The 13,886-nt window shown below is 36.3% G+C and overlaps 1 protein-coding gene across 2 annotated transcripts in view; it reads right to left on the bottom strand.

The window, feature by feature from the left end:
• The window catches only part of btbd11a (BTB (POZ) domain containing 11a), a 148,085-nt gene that overhangs the window by 18,253 nt on the left and 115,946 nt on the right, over positions 1-13,886 (bottom strand). For both annotated transcript variants that reach the window (XM_067390962.1, XM_067390961.1), the window contains exons 4-9: positions 10,872-11,024; positions 10,166-10,331; positions 6,194-6,283; positions 3,940-4,041; positions 3,149-3,242; positions 689-824 (exon numbers count right to left, since the gene is read on the bottom strand). In XM_067390962.1, coding sequence (XP_067247063.1) covers positions 689-824; positions 3,149-3,242; positions 3,940-4,041; positions 6,194-6,283; positions 10,166-10,331; positions 10,872-11,024 — 741 coding nt within the window. The remainder of the gene's footprint in view (positions 1-688; positions 825-3,148; positions 3,243-3,939; positions 4,042-6,193; positions 6,284-10,165; positions 10,332-10,871; positions 11,025-13,886) is intronic.

Below are 13,886 nucleotides of genomic sequence, written 5' to 3' on the forward strand. Positions count from 1 at the left end.
TTTATGACTTCATTTATCAATGCATTTCAATGTGTTTTCCTTCTCTGCTTTGCCGCATTTTCTTGTCTTTATAAACTCATATACCTTCATAAAAAAGTACCAGTGCGCTACAACTGATCTAATATGCATAAACAACCAATCACTGCGGCATGCCCAACTGCAAACATCACAAGGACTTCAAGCCAAAGACATCCAGTTCTGGCTCAGATCTCGCTTCGTGTCCCATTCTGACGCCCTTTATAACGGATTGCCTTAATACCGCAGAGGTGGGTGAGTTGGCCGTTGAACATGCTGGATTCTCATTCAGACGTATGCAGTGCGAATTTCAATGAGGTTGCATTATGCAGCGCTGGCCATAGGTGAGACTGAATGAATGAGCATGCAGTCATCCATACCGTTCACCAGCAATGGAGAGTGATTGAGTTGGAGTTATGGTAGTAAATTACATGCGATTTTGAGGTCAAATACACCGGCTCAGCTTTTATGTGTGCCAATAACAACACATCAGGGGTTCAGATCTGATAGATTAAGTTTCTGCAGTCAGAATGATGTATAAGGGCAGAAATAATGATATGTGTGACAAATGTGTCAATGAACTAATGAAAGTTCAGTTCCCTGTTGTGCTGGTGGTGAATGTGCTGTCATTTTATACACTTCATATGCTGTTGAGTCATTGGGTGTGCATTACCTGTGTCCATGTGCTGCTGCCAGGCTGTATGAGTTCATTTCGCCCAGCGGACCAGAGGAAATGCCATTACGGTAAGTGGTGCCAATCAAAGGGTCTGCTCCCCTTTCCAAAAGCAGACTGACCAGCTCAAAATTGCCTGTTAAAAGAAGACAATTTATATTACATTAATTTGGCTGATGCTTTTTATCGAAATAAACTATTTAGATACATACTACTGTTAAGATCAACAGAGAGAGATACAATGTTTGTTTACAACTAGCATATCTCTCAAATGTGTATCTTGTGACCAGATTTCAAGGTGGAAGGTCTCTTATGACAACATACATCAATCATTATGTAAGTGAAATATGTTGATAAAGTGTAAAAATTAAAGTGTGAAAAAAAATCTTAGTTATTTAAGTCAATCATAGTCATGTTAATAAATTAATAAATTGTGAGTGTGAAAAAAATCTGTTACTGTATTTTAGTCTCCTCCTTTTGCCAAGTTTGTCATGAGACATTGAGTTAGACAAGTTTATTTATTTTGTTTTGTTTAGTTTAATTAGGGAATGGATTAAGTTGTGGATTTTGTTTGTTATTTTCTGATTGGCTCTTCCAGCTACAATTCCCTTATTCAAAATAAGCTACAGCATAAATTTAAAAGCGCAAGTCCTTTATCTGTCATGGTTTGACTTTGAAAAGGTTATAAAAAGGTACAAGCATTTATGCATCCTGCGAATGAAACCCATGATGTTGATGTTGCGAGTGCTCGCTTTACCAGTTGAGCTACAGGAAAAAGTATTTATCAATCAGATTGTCTAGCAGGCCGTCCCCAGATTGATTTGCTAATGGAAATTAGCAGGCTGTCCCGTGCACATCCACATGGAGTAATGAAGAGAAGGCATTTCTAAATTAGAAGGAAAACCCGAACGCTAACACTGGGGGTAATTGACCCAGCATACAGCAAATGGGGCGTAATCAATGAGGCCTGATGAGTTTTGGATCCGATGAGGCTCAAACAATCCCATCCGCAGCCATTTCTGTTGGGTCACGAGGGAACACAGGCATACAGTTAAACCTGTTTCTAGACATTTCGGCTCAATCGGTTTGGCTTGTGTTCCTCCATTCCCCTCTTCTGCATGAGATGATACAATTTTTGTGCACCCCATCCTTTTTTATCACACCAAGAAGGTCTATTACCAGCTGACTCAAACCTGAATTACCCAAGTCTTCAAGAGTGTGTATGCTAAGTGGGGCAGACAGGTAATTTTCAGCATTATGCTGGAAAACACTTGGCAAATGTAAATGAATATCACTCAGGTCAATTCATATTCATAGGACTGCCACAGCCGGGATTATGAAATCTCATTTGGCACTGGTTTCCATACATCATTCCACCGTGTGGACTTGTCACATTCACACTGTGGATGTTAAGAAAGAAAAAAAAGCTGCTGTTGCTAAGGCTCATTAGCAAGTTTGCAAAGAGCTCCTGAGAGCAATGCAGCCCCATCAGTCTCTGAATAATACTATTATGGTTCTGGAACCAGTCTGGGGCACAAAAGTATAATGTCTTCAGTTTGTCAGATAACAGTCAGCAGAGACCATTTTGTTGAAATTAGAGGCACAAGAGGAATGGAATGTAACCATTTTAAAAATGGTTCTAAGTACAAAATCATCTAAAATGTATTCACTCTGCTGTCAAAGATTTCACTCACATGGAGCCTCCATAATGTAAAAGGCAGTACTCTCAAAAGTACCTTCTGTACCCCTAAACAGTGCATATTACTACCATAAAGTACTTAAAAGATATATTTTTTAAAGTCAAAGTATGAAGTTTTTTTGTCAATACAATGAAAGTCAGCTAAGTCCAATGTTGTTTTGGACCCCATTTACTTTCATTGTATGGACAAAAACAGTTGATACATTATTAAAAATATCTACCTGTTTCACAGAAGAAATAAGTCTTACAGCTTTGGAATGACATAAGAGTTAGTAAATGATGTCAAAATGATGACATTTTTTAGGTGAATTATCTCTACAAGGCACTAATATGCTCCCTTTAGAGCAAAAATCTACCTTTGAAAGTACTGCAACATTTAAAGGAAAAGTTTTTGCATATTTTTACGACATAGCATGTCATAAAAATAATTTACAGTGGCCCTAAATGTGTTTGGATACTTAAGCCAAAGCATAATGCCACTGTATTAGATATCAAACTATAAATATTAAACCAAGTGGCGTTTATTTTGAATATAGAAAACATCTTAAATGATAAAAAAGCAGATATACTGTAAAAAAAAAAAAAAAAAAGATAAACTATTTTATTAGGGAAACTACTTCATACATCCAATAAAAATAACCTTGACATCAGTAATTGTCTTCGCATTTTTTGCTTCATGTTTGCACTTGGTTTTATATTTTGCAATTTAATCATACATAAATTCATTAATCTTTCTATGTAGCTTCAATATTTCGTGGTACCTGCTGCCGACGCCAATTGAAGAGGCGTCTCAGTGTAGTTCTCTGCGCCATCTTGAATCGCTCCCTCCACGTTAGCTCTGGCATCCAGTAGAAGCTGCTCAATAAAGCGAGAAGGACAAGCATTATAAAACAGATTTCAGAGGATTTAACTTTAATATCACCAAGATATCGGTTAATATAAGTCCTGTAATTGCATAAAATTAGCCTGCTCTTTTCATCACCTAGGCCACCTCCAACTAGTAAACATCTTTATGGTAATTTGGTCATTATTTCTTTCACTCTTGATGCTTTAAGTGGACAATTTTTGGTCTGTTTGTCAAAGAAAATGGGAAATTATTTATGCAGAAAGAAATAAAATCCTACTGTGGATGTGTGCTTCTGGGAGATTGAGAAATTTCTCAGGAAATATCCCCTTGCCTTTCCATTTTCCTGGAAGAGCTATATAAGTGGGCCTTAGTAGGACATCGAATTCAACACTTTTAGAGTATTTATAGTGAAACTAAGACTTTTTCCACTTTTGGAGGGAAAAGTAGAGTGCACAGTCAATAAACTGGCCCCTATCATCAAAGCGTTCCTCTTTCTTCTTTGGCACATATGGCCTATTCCTGATAACAATCTACAGTACATGCCCGTTTAAGCTCCTCTGAACTGGGGCAGCACCATCCAGCCCACAAGAGTCTAACATCAAACCTTTTCTTTGTGCCATTATTATTATGATGGCAGCATCATCATAAGAATAATTTAGGAAAGTGCAAAGGTGGAAGGCATCAAATCATTTACAGCACCACTACCTGCACGACAGGGACGTGTCCGTGTAACACGGCGAATGTGAGTGGAGTCCCCTGCCTGGTGTCAGGATAAACTGAGGGGTGCTTGTGTAGTGAGCTGGGCACCTGGGAATCATATAGGTGAAGTTCAGGGAGAGAAAAATTCAGCCATTATATACCAGAACACTGAGCTCCAATTGCGGAATTGCAGGAGTACGAAAAAGAAAAAAGGGGAAGGAAAGAGTGAATGAGTGAGCGGAAAGTTGGAAAGTTTTTCAGCCGTCTGGTTGTTTTGTTAATTCAAGCGAACAGAGGAAGAAAGAGCCAGTGCTTGTTTTGTTCTCCAAACCCTTCTTCCATCCAGCCCATGTTAATCTAGAGCTTACTTGCATTCGCTTTCCTTTGGACAACCCCTACACGCCCTCAATGCTTTACTCAAAATCCTGACCACGGTTTGAAGACGGTTAAGATCTAGTTCACGGTTTTCATAGCGGTAACATGAAGACTGCAGGAAGAATAATTGGCAGCGAGTTCAAACGCTAGAAGTGTAAGTGAGCAGTGACTCATGTACAAAGCACCAAAAAAGACGGTTTGTCTGGTATTAATGCTTACAGCTGTACTGCATGCAGAATTGAGCTCTCCTTTAGTCAATGGTAAATTATGCAGGCATCTGTTCTTGTCTAGGCAAACATGACCTTTTGCAACCGATCGTTCAAGTGGGATTAGGGTTAAACAATTGTTTGTGCAAAACCTCCTAAACATTAGGTAGGCAAATAACTGCACATCTGCCCACTTGCTAATATTCTTCTTGTGCCTGAAGCAATTTGTAAAACAAGTGAAGATCACCGTATATGCATTTGGTGCTTTGTGCCCAAGTCAACAACTCCATGTTAAATCTCTTAGGGTCAAACGATAAAGACGACATAAGGCAAAAGAGCACAATATCACAACATAAAACACACGTATACAGGACTCAATTACATGAAAAACGGTCAAGAACATAAGGTCAAATTATTATAATAATAAGTCAAAATAATTTTCTATTCAATAACTTTCACTATTGTAATGTGAAATACTACTATGAAATAATCTAAGATGCAAATGTTTGATTTATTGTGGTACTATTTGTTATACTGCCTTAAATATATACTGATTTTAGTCTTTTTTATGGTAATACAGTTAAAAGAAATTCACTAAATTACAGTAATTACAATGAGAATTCTCATCCAGACATATTATGGTTAGGGCTAGGACAATAAATCGATTCAGTGATTCTGGATCCATTCTGATATTTTCCGAAAGTATCTCAATTCTCTCTCGAATCTATTCTGAGCTTAGTTTTTAACAGCAAATGGCACTACGTGCTTTAGAAACAGCCGTACTCTGCTTCCAATTCCTTACGCACACCACTTAAACCTAAAATAATCATTCATAAAGTTCAAAAAGGTTGAAGCGAATTACAAATCTCACATCATAAAAGCATTCTGAGCCAAAGTTCAAGTATATTTAACCACTTACATGACTCAGCAGAATGCACAGGCACTCTCCAGTACTCTTCTTCATGAGCATTTGAGCGTGCAGTTAAAAACTAGCCTAGAGCGCCATCTTCTGTTAAAATCTAAGCTCAGAATCGATTCAAGAAAGAAAATTGTGATACATTTGGAAAATATCAGAAAGGATCCAGAATCATTGAATGTAATGATACAAAAATAGGCTTAATTTTCTTTATGCAACATTTAATTTGGTATGGTAAAATACGACCTGGACACGTTCTTCACCATTTTCAAGACAAAAAACATGAAAGGCAAATACATGAAACATGTTTCTTTAAATATCATTGAATGACCTTTATATCAGTATGACTGCGTCAAAGTTGTTTTTTGCAAGCTAGCCAATTAAATCAGTTTTTATCCACTTTTATTATCATGTTTCATGTTTTCAACCACAAAGCATCTACTTTAGGCAATCATTGTATCTTTCCACCTTTTTTATATAATAGTGTTAAAAAGACAACATTTGTACAAATACGTTCATTTAGTTGGAAATCTTTAGCATATCTCATTTGCCTCTAATCTAATCAAATATTGATGAGCTCAATGAGAACCTAAGTAGACACACAACTACTATTTACTTCCACACAAGTGCATGCAAACAGAATCGGGAAGAGGACAGAGAGATTAGTTCATTATTTTTATAGAGACAGGATTGTTAGTTTAATAGAGACAGAGGAAAACACTCTACAAGACACTTCATAGTTGTCCAACCAATAAATACTGACCTCACTATTAATGTCTGCCCCAGCATCCAGCAGCATTTGCACCATGGCCTCGTCCCCACGGACGCATGCATACATGAGAGGGGTCATGCCCTGAGGAACACATAAAAAACCCTGAACACCTGCAGTACACATGCCATAGTATGAGCCCTTCGCTGTACAGCCTACAGCACAAGTCACTGCAGCACTAAGGGTTATTTAGCATAACAGTGAAAATAACAGTGTCTTAAGGCCTTAAAGTGTCCATTTAAATGAACTGAGTGGAACAATAATCTTTATGGATAATGCTCAATTGCACCACATTAAACCGAAAACAAAACATCAAATCTTACGCTGCTTTAGTGAAACACACAAATATAAGCATCAGTCCATGAAGGCACATAAAGCCAGCAAATAATTAGCTACGTTTTAAAAAACTTTTTTATGTCTTTGAAAGAATATACACCATTAATACCCTCTCACCTTTCATAGTCATGTTTTGATTGTATGTAGGGCTATTTGAAAGAGAAGAAGTTAACTAATAAGTTAGCATTAATTGAAAATAATTAACAATGAGCAAAACTTTTGATACCGATTTCTGTCATTAAACTCTAACGTATGCTGATTGGCTGTTTCTATTTACCTATTTACATATTCACCAATATTATTTAATAAAATATTGTGTCAAACTATTCCGAGAGTAGTCATGACTGAATTATGGTAATTATTTGTTAAACATTTGTTATATTGAGTCGGCGTTCTGACGTAGAACCTGGAAGCGCTTCACTGCGTTTACAACGTCAACAGCGTAGGAGACTGGGAGGGAAGAGAAGAAATTGTTGAATAAAGTCAATATTTTTTTGTTTGTTTTTGACCACAAAAGTATTCTTCATAAAATTAAGGTTGAACCACTGCAGTCACATGCACAATTTTAACGATGTCTTTACTATCTTTCTAGGCCTTGAAATTTGTTACGATGTTGCTATGAACAGGGAGATCAGAAAGCTCTCGCATATCAAACATATCTTAATTTGTGTTATGAAGATTAACGAAGGTCTTACGGGTTTGGAACGACATGAAGCTGAGTAATTAATGACAGAAATTTCATTTTTGGGTAAACTAACCTATTAAAGTTAACAGATATGACTTTTGATTTTAATAATGTCTCCCCAATCTGTTACAGAGATTTTACAACAGATAAAGGGGTTTTAGGCATTCTGCTTCATGTTGTGCCTAAAAAGTCACTGTAAACACTTTATTCTATTACCGACTCAAGAGTGTGCATTTCTACAAACAGTTTTCACCATGAAAAAGGAGATACATTTGTCAGTTGAGTCATATTTTCCCTCAAGGCTTTTCTTGAAATAACGAGTACCATATTTGCCAGCATGAATTTGGAGCAACTCTTCCAGAGTAAGATGGAGCTACTCTCAATGATTCCCAGCTGGACTCCAACAATTCTTTTTGTCATCACATTACATTTTGCCTCTGTGTCGCTTCAATTTTACATGTTAGTTTAATCCACTTTGTCAGCACCGGCATGTCGCTGTCATTCTTTGCATAAACTGGCTGCCGCATTCAAGACAGACTGTGACAATAACACACAATCATAAGATATATGGATGACACTATTTGATTCATAATACTGAGTGTCATGACTACTATCACGATAGATGCTTCCTATACAGATCAGGCAGATTAAAAGCTTTTTTTCCTTATTTAAAGGTCATGCAACTATTTATTTGTTTCCTTAGCCTCTAAATGTCTATGTTGGTCATCTTTCTTCACACATATAAGAAACCTACTAGGCCATTTTTCTTCTACAATAACACGTGCTGCAGAAACGTCATTGATTCTCAAATATTTAATGGTATGAGGCAGATGCTATACAGACGGAGGAGAAAACTATGGAAGGCAGATGTGGGGAAAGTCAGTTTACATGAGCATTTACATTACAGAGTAATTACAGTGCAAGTGCTGATTAATACTAAAGGATGTGTGGTTATTTCATGACAATTATTTTGTGGAGCTGCTCATAATTACACTCTGTTATTATGTTGTTGCTGTTGGTGTTGTAATTAATTGCATTCATAGTCACCGTAAAATTTAAAAGAAACTGTACGATCTATAAGAAAAGTAGATTTCTTTATCTTATTTTGCACAATTCAACAGTGCACATTATTCCCCCCAGAAAAAAAAGTCGAAATGTTAAATATCAAAATTTAGCAGATTTTCAACCCACTTTTATGTTGTAACAAATTAACAGTGTTTACTCAGTCGCCATGTTACCTGGACATTTATTTGTCAGCAAAATGCATCATCTGATGGACTTTTGACAGCTTCATATTTACAAATCTTTGCAACCTTTAGCCACTACCTACAACACGCTGGATCCTTCACTGGAAACTGAAAGTAAGCTAAATGTTTACTCTTCGAATTCTTGCACCCGGAAACAATACAAGTCGACACCATTATGACTAAATGTTTGCTAAGAAGTATTTCCTACTAAAGCAAGGCGGTATTTGACTCTGGTAAGCGTATTCACACACCAGACTGGTGGGAGTGGCCTTGAATGCCAACTTTTTCTACCTATTTGGCAAAAGAAAAGACACATTTTTTTTCTCTGTTTTCTATTTTCTCTAAGTACCCCTTTACAGTTTTTTACAATCGCTAGGAAACATTTCTTAATGTTTAGGTCACTTTCTTAAAACTCTTCACAGAGTTAGCACAACAGCAGTCTATCCTCCTGGCCCAGGAAGAGACTTCTGTCCTCTGTAGTAGACATGACATTTTAGTGGTTTTCTCTGACATCATACATGTCACAGTTTTAAGTCTGGATGTCCTGTAAAGAGCACATTCAGGGCTTTGCAGAGATACCAGATTTTTAGAGGTTTCCCCATTACAACAACTTCTTGGTCTTTAAATATGACTAAAAAATGAAAATTAGCACTCTTATGGAAATGATAATATTTTGTGATTATTTAAATTGGATTAATTTTCAAATTGTTTATTATAAATCAACATCTCAGGAAAATGTTATGGGGTTTCAAATCAAAATATGACTTTCTGTTATGAAACAGAACATTGATTTCATACATGTCCACTGTAGAGGACACCGGGACTTAAATCATGTTTATCAGGCATTTCAGGAGACACAACAAGTGAATAGGGAAAGAAATTATATATCAATATTCCTAATAATTATTAGATATTATTATGAAAATGTTGCCAATTATTGCTCCCATTATTACACTTCTTTTTTCATTGCATGTTGCTCCAAGAACACATTAATATGCAAATTAGATACAGTGTATAGATACATTGTATTGAATGGGAAAACCCATGTATGGCCATTTTACCCTCATACTGCATAAAGTAAAATGGTATATCAATTAATTCCATTATATGTTTCATAACATAGTTGAGAATCATCTTTATACAAAGTTTGGTTAAAAACAATCCTGAAGCCTAAAAATTGATTGGTGATTAAAAAAAATCCCTTTGTTTTTGCCTATACATGTCATTTCATGTCATTTTATTTTTTAAACAGAGTCCCGGTGTCCACTACAGGACATAGCATAACATATGAATAAAAATTTTTTTTTTTAAAATGTTATTTTTTCATTTGTTTCTTATGCTCTAAACAATGACGTGAAAAATATACTAAATTTAAAAAAAAAAAAACATTTGGGGGTCTCAGGAGGCTATGAGGACTAAACTGTGGATCATTTATCATTGCATCGGCACAGAATGCATTCAATGACTACTACTTTCAATTTACTTTTCTCACTTAGACACAACCACCACCAAAACTCTATGTGCCTATACAGCAATTTGCACGTTTACATGCTCTTTTCAAAACTGTTAAAAATAAAGTTCAAACCTAACATAGTACTAAAATGAATAAGACAGCAATTTGCTACCTTTCTACAGTAATACCGTATTGAAATATATTCAGAAATGTGTGTGGGTATGTGTGAATACACCAGTGCCCACCTGTTCACTCATACTGTTAATGCCATCTGGACCGAGCAGGTTGACTGCTTGCTTGACCAGGTCAGTCCGTCCACAGTTGAGCATCCGGAAACCCAGGTCCTGCAGGAATTTTGCTTCTGTGGATGCAGCATCCAGTTTCCTTGTGGTACAGAAGCAGTCATCTGCTCTGTTGAATAAAAGGTCAGTGTTTGTTTATTTACTTCTTAATACATTTACAACAGGTCTTTCATATTCTGCCATATTTCCATATTCATATTTCTTTCATATGTAACATCATTTCCTTAACAGAAACTATTACTAGTAAAAAGTAACTACACAGTAAAAAAGACAACAACAACAACACACACACACAGATGGTTATTAATTTAGCCAGCTTTCACTTGTTGCCATGGAAAAAGAAGCCCTGACATGAAATGCTTGTTTGCCAGGATAACCGGCATCTGTTAAGGTAATAGTGTGCTCCTGAAAATAACTATGTCCATGTAAAAAGCCATTTACATAGCACTTCAGAGCCTGTCACTAGGAAACTAAAGCCACACAAGAAGTTAACAATACTTTGAGCAATTCATAAGGGATGCAGTATGAGTACATGGTGTGTGTGTGTCCTTCAATGAATGACTAATTGTTAATTAAGGTACGTGCATAGCGTGTTTGCCGATCTTGTTTTTTGTGCATGTATGGAAGTGACGTTGCCTTCCAAACATACTTCAGCTGCCGCGGCTCACAATCCACCCCAGGTAACAGCAGTCGGGCTGCCTGTCGTACATCGTCGCTGTCCACAGAGAAGCTTCGGCGGTGTTCTGTGTGGGCCACGGCCACCCGGATCCATTCCATCAGAGGAGGCAGTACCAGGAACGGCCTGCAGGGGCAGAAGAAAGATATGTTTGATATAAGAAAAGCGGTTTTCATAATTTATTTTGTCTACAAACTTCATTTCTAGCATTTAAGAACTACATCTTCATATCAAATGGTTTTTAAGATAATAAGAAACAAATTCAGTCCAGTGCGTCCAAACGTCTGACTGTCAGCGTACGTTTGTTTCTTCTAATCACCTTTGTAATTTCCAATTTTAATGGACACATCTGTTTGTGTGCAGCTTCAGGATACTTTAGAGAAGTAATCATAAGCTCTCTGGTGGGATTACAGTTGCTACTAATTACCAGCACTAAGCTGCATCTAATTAGTGTTGCGGAATATGAAAGACCTGTTGCCATTCTGACAAGTTTTCAGTCAGAAAAAGAAAATTGGAGACTCAAGCTGCTCATTACCAAGAAAACACTCTCATTCCAACAGATGAATATGAATGCAAAAAATATAATTAAACGGCTGCAAATGTGCATTTCACTTTCGCTTTTACATATGGATTCAAAACTATTCTTTACAGGGGAAAGTTTGAAGAACATGAGGAAGTTGACTCAACTGCAGTGAGTCACAATGATCATTTTGCTTCAAGCATTTCTGATGAGCATATTCAGATTATTCACTGCTGTTTAATGAGTTTAGAGTCTTGTCAGGTTGTTGTGGACCAATATGAAATAATGCTGACAGCTATATTATATGACTATGAGAAACACACAGAGTTTGTTGAAATGGCCTTAGTTTATGGCTTTCAAGTTTGAAAAAACAATGACTTCACCATTTTTGTCTGCCTACACAACAACATTGTCTGTTTGTCTTTGTGTCAAAGTTGTTGCACACACCCCTCTGTGCTAAAAAGCTTGCAGTGTGAGGAACAAAGCATGTTATCATAATTTCCCCCCAAAATTGACGTAAATAAAAAAGGAGGCATTTGACACAAGAAATATTGGAAACAAAACCATCAAGCTTCATCTTGAACCCTCTATCTTCATCTAATTGTGCTTCCTGTGACCTGCGTCTAACAGCTAGCTATGCACAATCCACACTCTTCCTCCATGGACACCTACCCACCGCAAGAAAGCCTGCCAGGAATCTGAGTTTTGCCAAAACAAACCGCAAACCCTTCTCTGTTTCTCTTCTGCCTGAATAATGTGCTTCTCCGCTCCCCTCCCTTCGAAGAAATGTTTGTAGGAAAAGGACGTGGTTCTCATTCCAGTCTGGAGTTTAAAAGTGGAGCCACATCTGGCTGGAAATTTTTTTGTTGCACTATGGATTTCGACAACTTTGCATTGACCAGAGGAAGGGAGTTTCCCTATTAAAATGGTCACCCCTGAAAAATGTCAATGTCTTCATAAATATTTTGCATAGATATATACCATTGATTTATGGAAACTTGGTACTTTGATCTAAGGAGAAATGAAAAAGACCCCATGAAAAAAATAAATAAATAAATAAATAAAAAAATAATATATATATATATATATATATATATATATATATATATATATATATATATATATATATATATATATATATATATATATATATTTACAAATTAACTAAAATAAAATTAAAAATATTAAAAACAGAGATAGATAATCTCAAAATGATCAAATTTTGCTCCTACACATAGCACTTTAAAATTGAACAGTGAAATTAAATTAAATGAGTTCATTTCACTCAAATAATAATAAAAGTTTATTGTACTTAATAGAAAAAAAGATGCATGAACTCAAAATTTGATTGTAGTAAGCTGAACTTACTGATTGAGTTGCAGCAGATTTCTGGCCACTTGTCACAAACATTTTAAGTTCTAGTAACTTAAAAAAATGAGTTAGTTTACTTAAATGTTTTGAGTATTCTGAACTTATTGAGTTTTATAGTGTTGCTTTGTACCAATGTTAGTTTTTGCTTAGTCTCATGTAACTATTACTTTGAGTTTGATGAACTTAAAACATTTAAGGCAATCAGTTTCCTCAAACCATTAGTTGTTAAGACTTAGTTTACTCTAATGATTGAGTAAACCAACACTATTAGTGAATTTAACTTAATGTATATGAGTTTACAGTACTCATACTTATTGGTTTTAAAACTTAAATGGTTCAAGGCAAATGGTTCGAGTTACTGTTACTTATCAGGTTTCACAGTGTAAACACCTAATCATAACCTTACTTCCCTCTACAAATGACACCAGAGCTTTATGCTGAGAACGATTCCTCGTTTCAAATTTCAAGCAACTGTCTTTAAGATCTAGATGTTTCCAGAAAATATATTTCCCAGATCTTTCAGTGTATTTCTGTTGTAAATTATGCAGAACAGTATGTGGGCCAGAACAGGGTGATAATTACAGTGTGGATATATGTATTGGTGTGTTTTTCTTCTACTATGTATTGGTGTGTTTTTCTTCTACAGTAGGAATGTTGAAAGGTTGATGAAATTTCACTGAGCACATCAACAAAAATCCACTCGACTGAAGTCTGCAATCTTAAGCCACAACCCTGAACATCTCCAGACGCTCTTCGCTCTGATCTCTTGTTTTCTTTCTCCATCTCTATTCATTATTCCTGTCCTAACCTACAATCTATTTTATTTTTCCTGTCATTCTCTTATCTTTCACTCTCTCTTTCTTCCTCCACCCTCTCATTCTTCTGTGAGAAGCCAGGAAAGAAATGAATAAAATAGAGCAGACCCTCTCTGGGGAAGCAGACAGCTTGCTGATTCTTTCGAGCATTGCATGGATGTCACACAGGGTCCTTGGAAGGGGGCTTTTTATCACATCTGAGTGATGTGGGGCAGTCAGGGAAGAGATGTCCTGATGAATTTATCAATGTGCAGCGGATGCTGAACACAACTCCATAACAAT

This window comes from Chanodichthys erythropterus, chromosome 8 (assembly GCF_024489055.1).
Source record: "Chanodichthys erythropterus isolate Z2021 chromosome 8, ASM2448905v1, whole genome shotgun sequence".
Lineage (NCBI taxonomy): Eukaryota > Metazoa > Chordata > Actinopteri > Cypriniformes > Xenocyprididae > Chanodichthys > Chanodichthys erythropterus.